The 14,048-nt window shown below is 42.2% G+C and overlaps 1 protein-coding gene across 1 annotated transcript in view; it reads left to right on the forward strand.

Annotated features, from left to right (window-relative positions):
• The window catches only part of pappaa (pregnancy-associated plasma protein A, pappalysin 1a), a 168,395-nt gene that overhangs the window by 41,781 nt on the left and 112,566 nt on the right, over positions 1 to 14,048 (forward strand). The window contains exons 6-7 of the mRNA XM_066712607.1: positions 471 to 592; positions 11,607 to 12,105. Coding sequence (XP_066568704.1) covers positions 471 to 592; positions 11,607 to 12,105 — 621 coding nt within the window. The remainder of the gene's footprint in view (positions 1 to 470; positions 593 to 11,606; positions 12,106 to 14,048) is intronic.

Genomic DNA, 14,048 nt, shown 5'->3' on the forward strand with positions numbered 1-14,048 from the left:
GAGGTTAATTATTTTTATGGATAGGTTTGAATCCAGGATAGGAATTTCAAATCTCACAGGTTCATGTGAAATAGGTTTTTAACATGACGGTTAATAAAATCAATATTAGAAGATTATCAATATGAAGATTTTTTAAATCTTACTTCGCAAAAGAAAACCAATAATGTTATGGTAAAAGCCTGTCTTATTTTCTCTTCTTCTTTTTCTTGTTTTATCCTGTGTTTTTTATCACTCTTTCTACAAGAAACACACATGCTGATTAAGTAAATGTTCCATTTAATTATTATATTATGGAAATAATATTTACATAAATTGACACCTATCAAACATACCACATTTTTATGAGCTGTAAAATTGCAGAAATAAACACTTAAGAGGCTGCTGCCCCCACCCCCCCACCTAAATAAATAAAAAACACAAGTTATTCCATTCATTGTATCTAAGGTGGTACTTGTCTATTGGATTCCTAGAGAAGTGGGATCAGTGTGTGAGAAGTGCCTGGAGGGGAGTGTTCTGCTGCAGTATGCCTCCAATGCCTCCTCCCCTCGGCCCTGCGCCCCTTCTGGCCACTGGAGTCCCCGAGAAGCTGAGGGTAAGAGCTCTGACTCCGCCCCCTGGACACTGACACACTGTACATCTCACGCCTCTGACTCTGGTACAGTGTATCAGTGTCCAGGGGGTGGAGTCAGAGGCGTGAGATGTACACACTGTACATCTCACGCCTCTGACTCCGCCCCCTGGACATTGACACTGTACATCTTACGCATCTGACTCCGCCCCCTGGACATTGACACTGTACATATCACGCCTCTGACTCCGCCCCCTGGACATTGACACTGTACATCACACGCCTCTGACTCCGCCCCCTGGACATTGACACTGTACATCTTACGCCTCTGACCCCGCCCCCTGGACATTGACACTGTACATCTCACGCCTCTGACTCCGCCCCCTGGACATTGACACTGTACATCTTACGCCTCTGACTCCGCCCCCTGGACATTGACACTGTACATCACATGCCTCTGACTCCGCCCCCTGGACACTGACACTGTCACATTGGCTGTATTCTAAATCACATTCTACTCTACTACAAACTACACACTGCAACTGCATACTGACTTGTAAGTAGTAAAGTACGCAATATGAAGAGGAATGATTCAGTGTACTATATATGTCATATACTATACCCCTCACATGTGTAGTGAGCTCTGGTTGTATATGGCATATTTTGGCGAATGTAGCCATCCGGGTACCACACTAAGAATCCATATACTATATCCAATATGCAGACTGCATACTGCTGAAATGTTGGAATGCAGTACGTGTAGCAGCCAATGAGCAGTGCTGCCATCTCAGTGCTAGATGTGCTGAGGTAAGATGGCAAAGATTGTATCTGATTAGCAATAGTTCCTTTGAAAGGGAAATAACACGGGAGAAAACAGAAACAAATAATACAACTCAGATCTTGCTGTGCACTTGGGGGGTTCTATACAAATAAGTGGAAATAGTGAAGTTATCCTAAAAAAGCTCACTTGGGTCTAAACTATATAAAAAATGTACAAATCTGTATCCTGGCGTGTTCTAATCTATTGGCAGAAGCCACAGGGTACAGGCTTGTACTGTACGATTTGTGATTCAGTCAGATGTGATTCGGTCTGGCCCTTGCTTTCATCAGCTGACACTTAACTGCTTTTCAAAATTGTGTGTGTTGTACATTTGTTCATGACCACGACTTTTATTAGTATTTTAGATTAATAATGTCTGTGATTTGTAGGAAATACGGTTTAGATGTTTTTTATTTGCTTAGCAAACTATTTACTGGAAATTAATATTAAGGATTCCTGATGGTGTTATAGTAATAAAAATGATGACTTTAGAGATTTCCTTAGAATGCATTTGCAACCTTGGGTCATTATCCTATCAGATAAAATAATAACTCTCTCGATTGTGAATATAAAACAAAAACAAGAAACAATTTGAAAGCGGTAACTATGACTCAATAATGCCAATTCAAACTCTTCTTTTTGTAGCAGATACATTTTAAAATATTACTTGAGCCATTGTTCTGTTCTTTGTTATTCCTCGTGTTATTTTTGTATTTGCGTCAGCTTTTTTATTATTTCCAAAGCAATCTATTCATCACTCATCTGGAAAAAACAAAAGGCACATAAATCGTTGTTTTATTATCTGTTGTAGAAGAAATATTCCTACACTTTCAGAACAAACATTTACATTATGATTATATTTCCCCTCATCCTTTGGTTTACTGTACTGTCAGAAGGACAGTCTTAAAGACCTAAATTAGTCACGTTCCCAAAATAGGATGCTTTTGAGGTTCATTCCATAATTGGATCTCAAACAAAACAAATGTGCAGCCAGCAGTAGATGGGAGATGGGAGCTTTTGTTATATAAATAGTCCAAAGTGCTGTGGTGTGCTGGCTTTTTGGGCAACTGCAGACACTGTATTAATTGTTGTTGTGTGTGTTGCTTCTATATAATAATGTGGGAGTAAATCTTAACTAATTTTGCCCACAGGAAACTACACAAGTTGTAATTTTGTGCAACAATTTCTCTGTGGAATTCAATCTCCTCCTATGTTTGTGGCCTTGAAATGCCCTCGGAGCGTCTTTAGCGCTTTTTTCTCCTCGGTTCAGTTGTAGATTCAACTCGGGGCCCTTATGTCAGATTTGTGTGATTCCTAATTCTGCTGGGCTTTGCATGGGAAGTGATCGGAGTCTAAGCCTCCCTCTGTGTGTGGACTATCTAGCTGCCATTCAGAAATCCCCCTTTTAAAGTCTTGGTATTACACTCAGTATGATGCTGAAAGAAGCCACCAGGCTTGGGATATCTGTGGTATATATGAGGCCAAGCACCTGCCTGGGAAATCATGAACAGGCCTTTTCTGGGACTCAGAAGTGGAGACTTTTAGTCAGAGGACTGCTGTAAGCCTTGAGCTCCCGTGGGTTTATTGTAAGAGACAACTTTCCCTCAGAAAGTCCACTGGGCTTTGTGCATATGCATTAACAGATATCATCATAACTGTTCTCATCATCGGTCTGACTCAGTTTTTCCCTTCAGCGTCAGTGGCACTCTCTCCTTGAACCCTACAGCTTCCTCCCAAATCCTTCCTTTCCATACTTGAGAATGCTAGGTCCCCCTCTCCCTTCTTACCATAAAAGTACATTGCATGATGCCTAAGAAAAAGTCATGAATCTGTGATGCTACAGCTCCATACGTACAGAGATGACAAGCTTATTTTGGGGACACATAGCCCCTGCATGCCTTTCTAAGGGGTGGGGGAAAGAAGCTTCACAACAAACTAAAAGAACCCAGACTGGAGAGTGCGAAGAGTGTAAGAGATGTGAATGTTGGTGAATAGGAAAGGTGGCGCCTGGGGGAGGTTAGCACCTCGCATGGTGCCTTTGAGTCGAGTTCAATTGACAGTGATAAGATATGCAATTAAGGGAATTGAGAGCGTAGGCAACACAAAGTGTTGGTGCTCATGGGCACGGCTGCAGATATTCCCCTGCACTCCCTAACGACAGCAGAGCGTGTCAGCTGGTGAGACATGCCTGGACAAGTCATGCCTTTCCATGTAAACTGATGCTGCTGGGTTTTTCTCTTCACAGAGCAGAATTCCTTATTAATCGCGCTGTTTATCATTTGATAGAAATACACAATGATAGTTCCCCACCTGTTCCCCTTTCTTTTTTCGTCTCATTGCTGTTAGCCTCATAAGTAACAACCAGCTGTCAATCTTAAGGGATTTCCCAGAGACTCGGTGCATCCCGTTTCTTATTCCTTCACATGTGCACTTTGAAACACCGCTGCTGAGCCAGTCTGCAGGGAGAGCGTTTTGGTCTCTAGTGAGTTCTAGTGAATCCTGATAGGGTCGGGGGTCAGAGTCTGCTTTGTTCAGTCACTTAAAGGAACCGAGGTGCAGATACAGTCCTTGGACATTGTGCTGAACTTCTTACTGGAATGCTAAGTTGAAACAGCCAGAAGTAATTTTCAGTGTTTAAGAAACGTAATTAGTGTTTATGTTTTTTTTTTTTAAGAAAAAATGTGACTGTAACTGAATGTAGGCTTATGTTATATAAAAGCTAAGTTGATTGCTTCTGTTTTTCCATTGGGTCTTTTGAGGAATATGGTGAGCATTATAAATAGTCCTGCTTTCCTCTGACCAGTGAATAGCTACGTTTGAGCTCAAAGGAAAGTCTTCTTTTTGTAGGTAAGGTAGGGATTTGGGGGTTTCCCAGGGGAGTTCCTCCTGTGCAGTATTAACACACTGTGTCTCAAACAGAGCGCGTGAGCTTCTGGAGAAAAACTCCTAAAGAATAAATACAATTTCATGTGACCCGTGCTGTAAATTAGGCACATGAGCTCTACTGTTTGCATCCTCTAATTGACCAGAGCCCTATGCCTCTAGCCACAAAAGTAGCAGCAGTGATGTATGGTTTTCTTAATCAGATTTGATTTGTTTGTCTCCTTAAGACACTGTCTAAGGCACAGTTAAACAGCACAGCACATAGCATGCGTATGTCCAGACTGCAGTGTCTGCCGTGGGGAGACAAGTGACTGTTTAATAATGTTAAGAAGCTTTAAAAAAACAATTATATAAAAAAGAAAAAGAAAATTGGTTTTATTCTGGCATCGTCTAAATATTTAAATAAAAACTAAAGCAATGCATTGTTTCTGTAGCCTATAAATATAAATACGTACCATATATAACATAACCGTATTCAAGGGAGATCTGATCCCTGTCATTTAAAATGTTATAATCCTCGGAAGGAAATTATAGGAGACATGTTTAATAGATAATTCCGTTGATATTAATGGCCTAATAAACCTCCATTAGTTCATCATTTACATTGAACCTATGCTTTGTTATATATTTTAATATTTAACCTATATATAAATATAAATATATATGGTTCTGCATACTCTACCAGTGACATCGAGGCAGGTTTTACTGTGCTTCATGTACTGTGACAGCTAGGATGAAGTTCATTCGGATGGACAGCCCAAACAGGACCGATCAGTCGATTGGTAAATGCAAATTAAGTGCAGGGCTGGGCTGACTGTGCACAGCAGCACTTTGGACTTCGCTGGATGGGATCTAGCAGGTTCTCTTCTTCGGTTCTATAATAATGCCTGGGCCGTCAACAGGTGGTGAAGGAATTTCCTCAACGTGTTTTTTGTATTTTAGCGAAGCTGGCCTGTCTGGTACAGCCTTACATTTGCAAGACACATGGAGCGCCAGTCACACGCTTTCGCTTGATGGTTTGTGTCCTTCCTTACAATTGTATTTGTTTAACCTGTCTGTTAAAATGCATCTGGCTTTCCATAGCTTTGGGAATGTTAGATCTCCATATGGGATGAAAGAACTTTTCGAGTCCAACACCAGTGCCAAACTTGTCCATGAGCTACCATTATTTCTACCTGGAGACATTTGCGGGCTTTGATGATGTGGAGAAAGCAGCCAGTAATGATGGGGAACATTCAGTGCCATGGACATGGGCACATACGACACAGCAGGGTTTTCAGAAAATGGTCTTGATTAAGAGAAATACACAAAAAGCATGAACCTGAAACGTGTTATTTTTCTTGTCCCGACTCAAATTAAACAAATCTGCATGGTTTTAAAATCGGTTATACAGTAAATACCGGTGGAATATTGTCTGCATGATCAAGTGAGATTTAAAACCAGAGACATGAGGAAGAACCTCATTATCAATTTGCAGTGCTCTTTTTCTTGTCCCTTAAAAGGGCAAAATTGTCCATGCGACCAATATAATCTTCTGATATGGATTTAAAACACTAGGACAAGAAGGTCAACTAATTTGTAAATTGATAGAATAGGAAAAAATACATTTTGTATTTATGTCATTCCGATGACATATTACGACAGGTTTACTTTAACTGCAAAACCATATTTTGTATTATTTTAAACCCAGAGAATAGCCCACTGTAGACCAACACTTCTCCAGTTTGAACACAATGCTGGAACTGATCCCAAACCCCAGAATGTCAGTTTTCCCAGTGTTGTCTAGTCAGTGAAGAAGCAGAGGAAATCCTGGAGAAAAATGAACACGTTTCTCTGCCTTTTCCAGACCGCACTTTGTCTCTTTCAATCTGGACCCGATGGACAAACCCAACACACCGATAAATAAAATGTTGCTGCTATTTAATTGCATGATTTTCATAGTTTCCAGCATTCCTGATAAAATGTGCAGGATGTGACGAGCATAGCGAGACCAATGCGATCCAGAATGTCAGGAGGAAGCCAGGCCCCGCCAAGCAAGAAGCTGTCTGTCTGAGACGAGGTGCCATGCTTCTGTTTGTGCTTTATATGAGACCCCACGTGTTCTTCTGAAGAACCTGCTCATTTCTGTGGCCATAGATTGTAAGGGCTGTAAATACAGGACCTGACGAGGTTAATTAATCATTCAGGATCTTAAAGCATAACTGAAGCCTTTGCATATGAGCTGCAACAAGCAGGTTTGAGGTTGACAGTCCATTCGTAGTGGTTTGGTGTGATGGTGGACTAGACAGTTATAAACGAACCTTACATTTTAGATAAGAGAAAAGAGATGTATAACATTATGGCAGACTTTCAGTATACTGTTTGAACAACACACACACCTTAGATAATAATACAATCTAATGGTTTTTGAGCCATGTTCATAACTAAAACACTGACCCAAATCCCTGTTGAAGGATTTGTACTGGGAACCTGTAGCCCCAGCCACATCCCAAACCCACACGCCACGCTTAACCTAACCTCGTACCTCAGTCCTGTATCCTTGCTGCACACAGGGAGAAACTGGGGACAAGCCACAAACTCCTGCTCAGTTGTACGCAGGGCAGCAATCCGGCATTCAGGAGAAGCGTTCATTTCAAACGTCTCATTACAGTGAGTGCGGGGCTTGTTTTGGTCAGCTACTTTCAGAAAGCAGTAAGTGTTTGGATTCCCTCGCTGTGATTTACTGTGAGGTGTCCCGCATCGAGCAGGGTTTGGAGCTGTGTGTGTGGAGTCTCTTATTTAGTAAAAGGGGCTAATTATTTCACTGTGCTGTAAAACAAAAGCTCTCCAAATCAAATAGCGTTCCTGGAAATTCCTTTGTGTGGCAGATTGGGAAACTGGGATGAAAGAAAGTTTGAGATGTGAACAGTGTTTCTGATTGCATGCATCGACGAATGCTCAAACACAGAGAATTGCAATTCTGTAATCATCATCAGGTACAGCACCGTCTGAGATGATTCCTACCCGGCCAGATATAGTCCATTCATGTTTTAATATCTGAATGTGTCCACGCTAAGGGAAATGGGGCAATACCCTGGACATAAACTAATCATATCTCTAATTCTTACAGTATAATTAAGTGTAACAGGTTTGTTCTCTTTTTCACTTTAATTTTCCACATTGTTATTTGTCTGTTTGTATTAATACCTCTATAGATGTATATGTAATTAACTGTAGCTGATTTCCAGCAAGTGTTAAAAAAGTCAACTGAATTTAGATTTCATTTCTATAAAAAGAAAACAAATGAAACCACACAGCTCAGTAAGTAGTTTTTCCTCTTTCCTCATTGAAGCAAATTGTGGAGTCTAATAGGAATTCCTTTAGATCTTCTGAATTGTGTCCAAACGATGTACATGCACACCGTTCCCCAGACGGGGGCTTTTCGTTTGGGAAAGCCTGGAAAAGTTTCAGGGATGAGATCTTGTCTCAGAGCCAGGAGGGTCAAAAAGTAGACCTAAAAAAAAAGAGCAGTGGAATATTTTTGGAGAAAATATGCAGAACCCCCGAGCGAGATGATCTGGCAAGCAGTGGTGAGAGGGCGATGTTGTCCATGTCACACAATTCCTTCTGGCATTATGATATAATTAACTCTCGCAGTATAGGTTCCTCAAAATCTACAGTAATGCTCACATAGGCGTCTCAGATGAAATCCGAAGCACAACTGAAGCCTCACTGAGGACATGATACGCTGTGTGAACTGTGAGTGTCGTAACAACTGCTTTGAGTCGCGTTGTCCAAATGAAAGAGCTAAAGCTTTAGTGTAGGGGTGTGCAAGAGGGCGTAGTTCAAGCTCACACACTCTGTCACTAAACTAGTACCCCCACCCTAGCAGGTCAGTTACTTTAAAAATATACACATGTCATTATATATATAATTAGACCAAGGTAACGGACAAAAACATAAGTGTTTATCTGCAGTGCAAAGTGTGCATGTATGTGGATCTCTGAGGGGAACTGGCCTTGGCATCTGTATATGTTTGGTTCTGGTTACTTTTTGCCTGTAAGACGAAGCCCCGTCCACAGGGTCAGAAACGAGCGCGGCTGGGCCTCCTGGTGAGGGGGGCCCCAGAGCTGTGTGTGGTGTTGCAACAGTGATAGCAGGGGTGCGAGTCTGGCTCTGCTCAACTGTCCTCCTGGCTTCTGAGAGGGTTTGCGTAGGAGTGAGGGGCCTTCTGATGGGAGAGCAGGAAGAGGCAGAGAATAAACAGCAATAGTATGTGGCATTCTGAGAGTAGGAAAGAAAACTGGGCACATCCTTTTCTTCTGGGAAGAAATCGCCCCTCTTCTGTGGTGAGGGGATGCGGACAGGGCAAACACACAACTAGGGCGAGCTCTGGAAGGTCTTTAGTGCGCTACATGTGCAGGGGTGTGTAAGGATTAGCAAATCATCACGGTGATCTTGTGTAACAGCAGCAGCATATCTTTCTGCAACACTGTGAATAGTATTTGATCAAGGTACATGTTTTCCATTTTGTGACACATTTAGATGTTGTACACGGTGTGTGTGTGTGTGTGGCTATTTTTAACCTTTCCACGAGCATTTGTGTATTGTCACACATGTCAGCACTTTCCAGTAAGTGGACTGCATGTCTGGACACATCCCCTCTTGCTTTGCTTGGCACAGAAATGAGCATAAAACCTCTGAGAGCTCGAACACAGAATGGCATTATGCCTGTGTGGCTCTGTGTGGTAAAGAAATAGTCAGATAATGTTCAAGATTCAGATGAGTGCAATTAACTGGGAACCCATCTGAAATGCTTTCCTAGACAGTCTAATATCCCACTGGGATTATCTAATGGACTGAAAAAGCAATATTCGGATTTCTTCTAGAAATGTAAATTGCTGGTTCTTAAACTCCTCCTAAATACTGAAAAGCATTGAAAATTGTATGCCCAAAGGAAAGTACTGTTTATGAAACACTAAATATGTTTTTAATGAAAATTTCAGATGAAGCATCTTTTAATTATTATTGTTGGCATGGCCGTGGAGGAGTGCGTTTTGTCTGGGTTCAGGCTCGTGTGCCGCTCCTGCGTTCTGCACAATGGACACACACCTTCGAATACTGCCAGGGCGCCTGGAAAGATCACACTGTATTGAGGCAATAAAGCGAGTGGCGATCCTTTTATGAAGGTTTGTTCACGACTGAGTCATTTTCCTTTCCTTATTTTGACAGTTGCTTCCTTTTCCCCACGACTACAACAGTAGCGCTTCAAATACACTCTCATTCCAACACTGTTGATTTTGAGGGCTGCTCGGTCAATTTTAACAGTAGAAAGATACTCCTTCAATAGAGTCATTATTAGTGCTAGGAAAACGACTGTGTTGTGAATAATATATTGATTCAACCTTTACAGGAATCTCATAATATACAGGGGCCTTATGGGACACACCGTATCCAAATACTAACATTACAAAACACTGTCGGCGAACAGAAAATACGGCGGAACATTGCGGAACACACCAAATACTATAAGAAAAATAAAGTTATAAAAAAAAGAAGTTTCAAGGAGCTCAAAATATCATTTACATCGTTACCTCTGCTGTGGCCACACACGTGTGGTAATAAATCTGCTGAGATAATGCGAGCTGGAAACTTAATTCAGGGCTCAATTGATTAAACATTGAATTTTTGTGAGCGGCCCAGAAATGAGGTTAGCAAATGTGTTTTGTGGTTGCCAGTTTGGAGTTGTACAAAAGAAAACTCAAGAACATAGTGTCAACCAGACTGTGACTCCTCAGAGCGCTTGATGAATGTTAAGTACGTCACTCTGAATAATGAAGGTTTCTGCCGATCCAAACATGGCAGCGTTGAGCTGTTTGGGCTCGAATTGCCCTCCTGACTGATGGGGGCCTCCGGAGAACCTTAACATCTACGCCGCTCTGCTCTGACGTTTGACGCCACACCGACCGCTCCTCGCGTCCACTCCGACAACAGGGTCCTGTATGTGGGCTGATTCACGGAGAGCCACATGCTTGAAAAATGTGTGCTGTTCATGTGGAACAAGGATGACATTTATTAAAGCTTCAAAAAGAGCAATTGCAGCAATTTCCCCTGGCATACATCACGGTTGGAAAGGATCTCCTTCTCACTGGGCCTCACAGGTCTCCCCCCTCGCTCGGACCCCCTGACAGCTTCAGAAAGAATGACTTGGGCATCTGGCCAAAAATAAGAAAATTACCACATCATTTTTTGGAAATGACAGAGATTGTGTTTTTAAATGGCCTGACTTTTTTATTTCTGTATTAGTGTATCTTCTATTACTAATAACCGCTGGTTGTTAAAATGTTATTGTCTTGACATGAACCCATCTTCAGAGTTATTTAAAATCTGTCCCAAACCCGAAAAAGCATTTTTGGTCTTTTGAAGGAAAACTGAAATGGCCGATCGATAAGTGTAGTTTTTCTGAGCTGCTCTCTGTGTCTCCTTATACTGTTGATCTGAGTGAGCTCCCCTCCTCTCCGGTCCTGGGCCTCTCCAGCAGTGGAGTTTCAATTGTGCCCAATCAGTTGTGGTTTTGTTTCTGCTTAGAGCTAACTGAAAGCAGCAAACTCGTTTCCTCGTATCCTCATAAGGGATCAAGTTGATTGCTGAATAAACTTAGAAATATAGCACAATTAAGTTTTACTATCTTTCTTGCATTCTGTTTTTTTTTAAATGGTAAACTGAGAATAGTAATAAATAAAAAAGCATTCTGATTTTGCAATATAATTGTTTGCTACTGAAACCACCAATATTATTTTCATCTCAGTCATGATCCTATCACTCAATATGTTGTGGATCAGGACACATTGAATTTCATTGAAACCCTTTTTCAATCACAAGCCATCGCTGACGCACTTTGAATGTGATCAAAGCAGGAGGGAATTCAGATGCACTTCTTCGAAGGATAGGAGGGTTTCAGTGTTTAAAAAATGTTTTGCTGCCTGCTGTTCCGCATGTATTATGTTAAATTATAAGTGAATTTTAGGTCGAGTAATTGAAGCATCCTTGCGGGCTTTTACTTTTCTCTTTTTCTTTTTTTTTTGTGTTGACCTTTTTATTCAGTTATCGCTGAATGGCTTTGACACTGTTTTGTTCTGTATTTGACATGATTTTTCTGATATTTCTTAAATGTTAAATTGTACTTCATGGGCCCATAATAGGCACTGAACGCTGCATTAACGGTTCCTGAGATTCCCAGCTTGCACATTTAATATTCTCAGACATTAACCTGTGTCCATAGCCTCGCCGATGTCATGTCATGGGTCTACAGGTACGGATTCTTTCAGATCTGACCGGCTTCTCTGTTGCTCACAGGCCCCCCCGACGTGGAGCAGGCCTGCGAGCCCAGCGTCCGCACATGGAGCCCCAACGCAGGCATGGAGCCCAGTAACGTGGCCCCGCCCTGCCCCCTGCAGGGCTGCATGCTGCAGCTGGAGTTCCTCTACCCCCTGGTCCCGGACTCGCTCACCTTCTGGGTTACCTTCTTCTCCCTGGAGGAGACGTCGCTGCCCGCCATCCACAATATCGTGCTGCTGACGGCGAGTGGCAACAACGTGTCCCTGGGCCCCAGCAACGTCTTCTGTGATATCCCTCTGACCATCAAGCTCAACGTTCAGGAGGAGGTGTATGGCGTGCAGGTGTTCACCTTCGAGCAGCACCTGGAGATCGACGCCACGCTGCTCTCATCGAAGCCCAACAGCCCCCTTTGCCTGCCCTGCCAGCCCCTGATGTACAGAGTGGTCCGGGAGCCCCCATTCTCCCACGCCCCCGAGGGGGTGCTCGTGTCCGACTCCAGCCGCAGATATGTGGACAGGTGAGTCCTTGAACCTCTGACACACTGAGATGCATTTTATACTTCGCACTGTTTGGAAACAGGGCATAAACATAATAATGTATCAAAAGGTCTTGACCCTTTCTTTCTTTCTTTCTTTCTTTCTTTCTTTCTTTCTTTCTTTCTTTCTTTCTTTCTTTCTTCTTTCTTATTTTTCTTTCAATCGTGGACTAAAAAGTAAAAAACGGTACTAAAAGCACTGCAGTTCACATTGTAATTTGGGTAATTTGCAATGTGATCTGAAGATCGCCGTCTCGATCTCACCCTTTCCAGAGCAGGAGGCAGTCAATGGTACTGCAAGAATACAAAACACAACACGAATGTGTGAAGTGTTGTTTTAATTATCCTGCCTGTTCTTCAGATCAGATGTCACAAGAAACAGTTGCTGTTAACAATCTGAGAGTAACATTCCTCATATTCATATTCTCATCACTGTATAGTGTTTGAAGAAAATATTAGCACCAAATGAGAAACAGATTTCACATTTTAATCATAAATGTATTGAAACCTTCACATTTCATTAAAACAGGCTGCAGCATTATTCCTCACCTTGTTGCAGCTTCAGTAAGAGATCATTTCCACTGCATATACACTCACCTAAAGGATTATTAGGAACACCTGTTCAATTTCTCATTAATGCAATTATCTAATCAACCAATCACTTGGCAGTTGATTCAATGCATTTAGGGGTGTGGTCCTGGTCAAGACAATCTCCTGAACTCCAAACTGAATGTCTGAATGGGAAAGAAAGGTGATTTAAGCAATTTTGAGCGTGGCATGGTTGTTGGTGCCAGACGGGCCGGTCTGAGTATTTCACAATCTGCTCAGTTACTGGGATTTTCACGCACAACCATTTCTAGGGTTTACAAAGAATGGTGTGAAAAGGGAACAACATCCAGTATGCGGCAGTCCTGTGGGCGAAAATGCCTTGTTGATGCTAGAGTTCAGAGGAGACTGATTCAAGCTGATAGAAGAGCAACTTTGACTGAAATAACCACTCGTTACAACCGAGGTATGCAGCAAAGCATTTGTGAAGCCACAACACGTACAACCTTGAGGCAGATGGGCTACAACAGCAGAAGACCCCACCGGGTACCACTCATCTCCACTACAAATAGGAAAAAGAGGCTACAATTTGCACAAGCTCAACAAAATTGGACAGTTGAAGACTGGAAAAATGTTTCCTGGTCTGATGAGTCTCGATTTCTGTTGAGACATTCAGATGGTAGAGTCAGAATTTGGCGTAAACAGAATGAGAACATGGATCCATCATGCCTTGTTACCACTGTGCAGGCTGGTGGTGGTGGTGTAATGGTGTGGGGGATGTTTTCTTGGCACACTTTAGGCCCCTTAGTGCCAATTGTGCATCGTTTAAATGCCACGGCCTAGCTGAACATTGTTTCTGACCATGTCCATCCCTTTATGACCACCATGTACCCATCCTCTGATGGCTACTTCCAGCAGGATAATGCACCATGTCACAAAGGTCGAATCATTTCAAATTGGTTTCTTGAACATGACAATGAGTTCACTGTACTAAACTGGCCCCGACAGTCACCAGATCTCAACCCAATAGAGCATCTTTGGGATGTGGTGGAATGGGAGCTTCGTGCCCTGGATGTGCATCCCACAAATCTCCATCAACTGCAAGATGCTATCCTATCAATATGGGCCAACATTTCTAAAGAATGCTTTCAGCACCTTGTTGAATCAATGCCACATAGAATTAAGGCAGTTCTGAAGGCGAAAGGGGGTCAAACACAGTATTAGTATGGTGTTCCTAATAATCCTTTAGGTGAGTGTATATGTCCTTATTTTCCCATTTTGAATACAGTGGTGCAGGTACAAGTTTTCACTAGCGTCACTCTGGAAATATACCCCCCCGTTTCTCCAATAAGCAGTTTAATCTTGGGACATGCAGCCAA

The sequence above is a fragment of the Amia ocellicauda genome, chromosome 9 (assembly GCF_036373705.1).
Source record: "Amia ocellicauda isolate fAmiCal2 chromosome 9, fAmiCal2.hap1, whole genome shotgun sequence".
NCBI classification, from domain to species: Eukaryota; Metazoa; Chordata; class Actinopteri; order Amiiformes; family Amiidae; genus Amia; species Amia ocellicauda.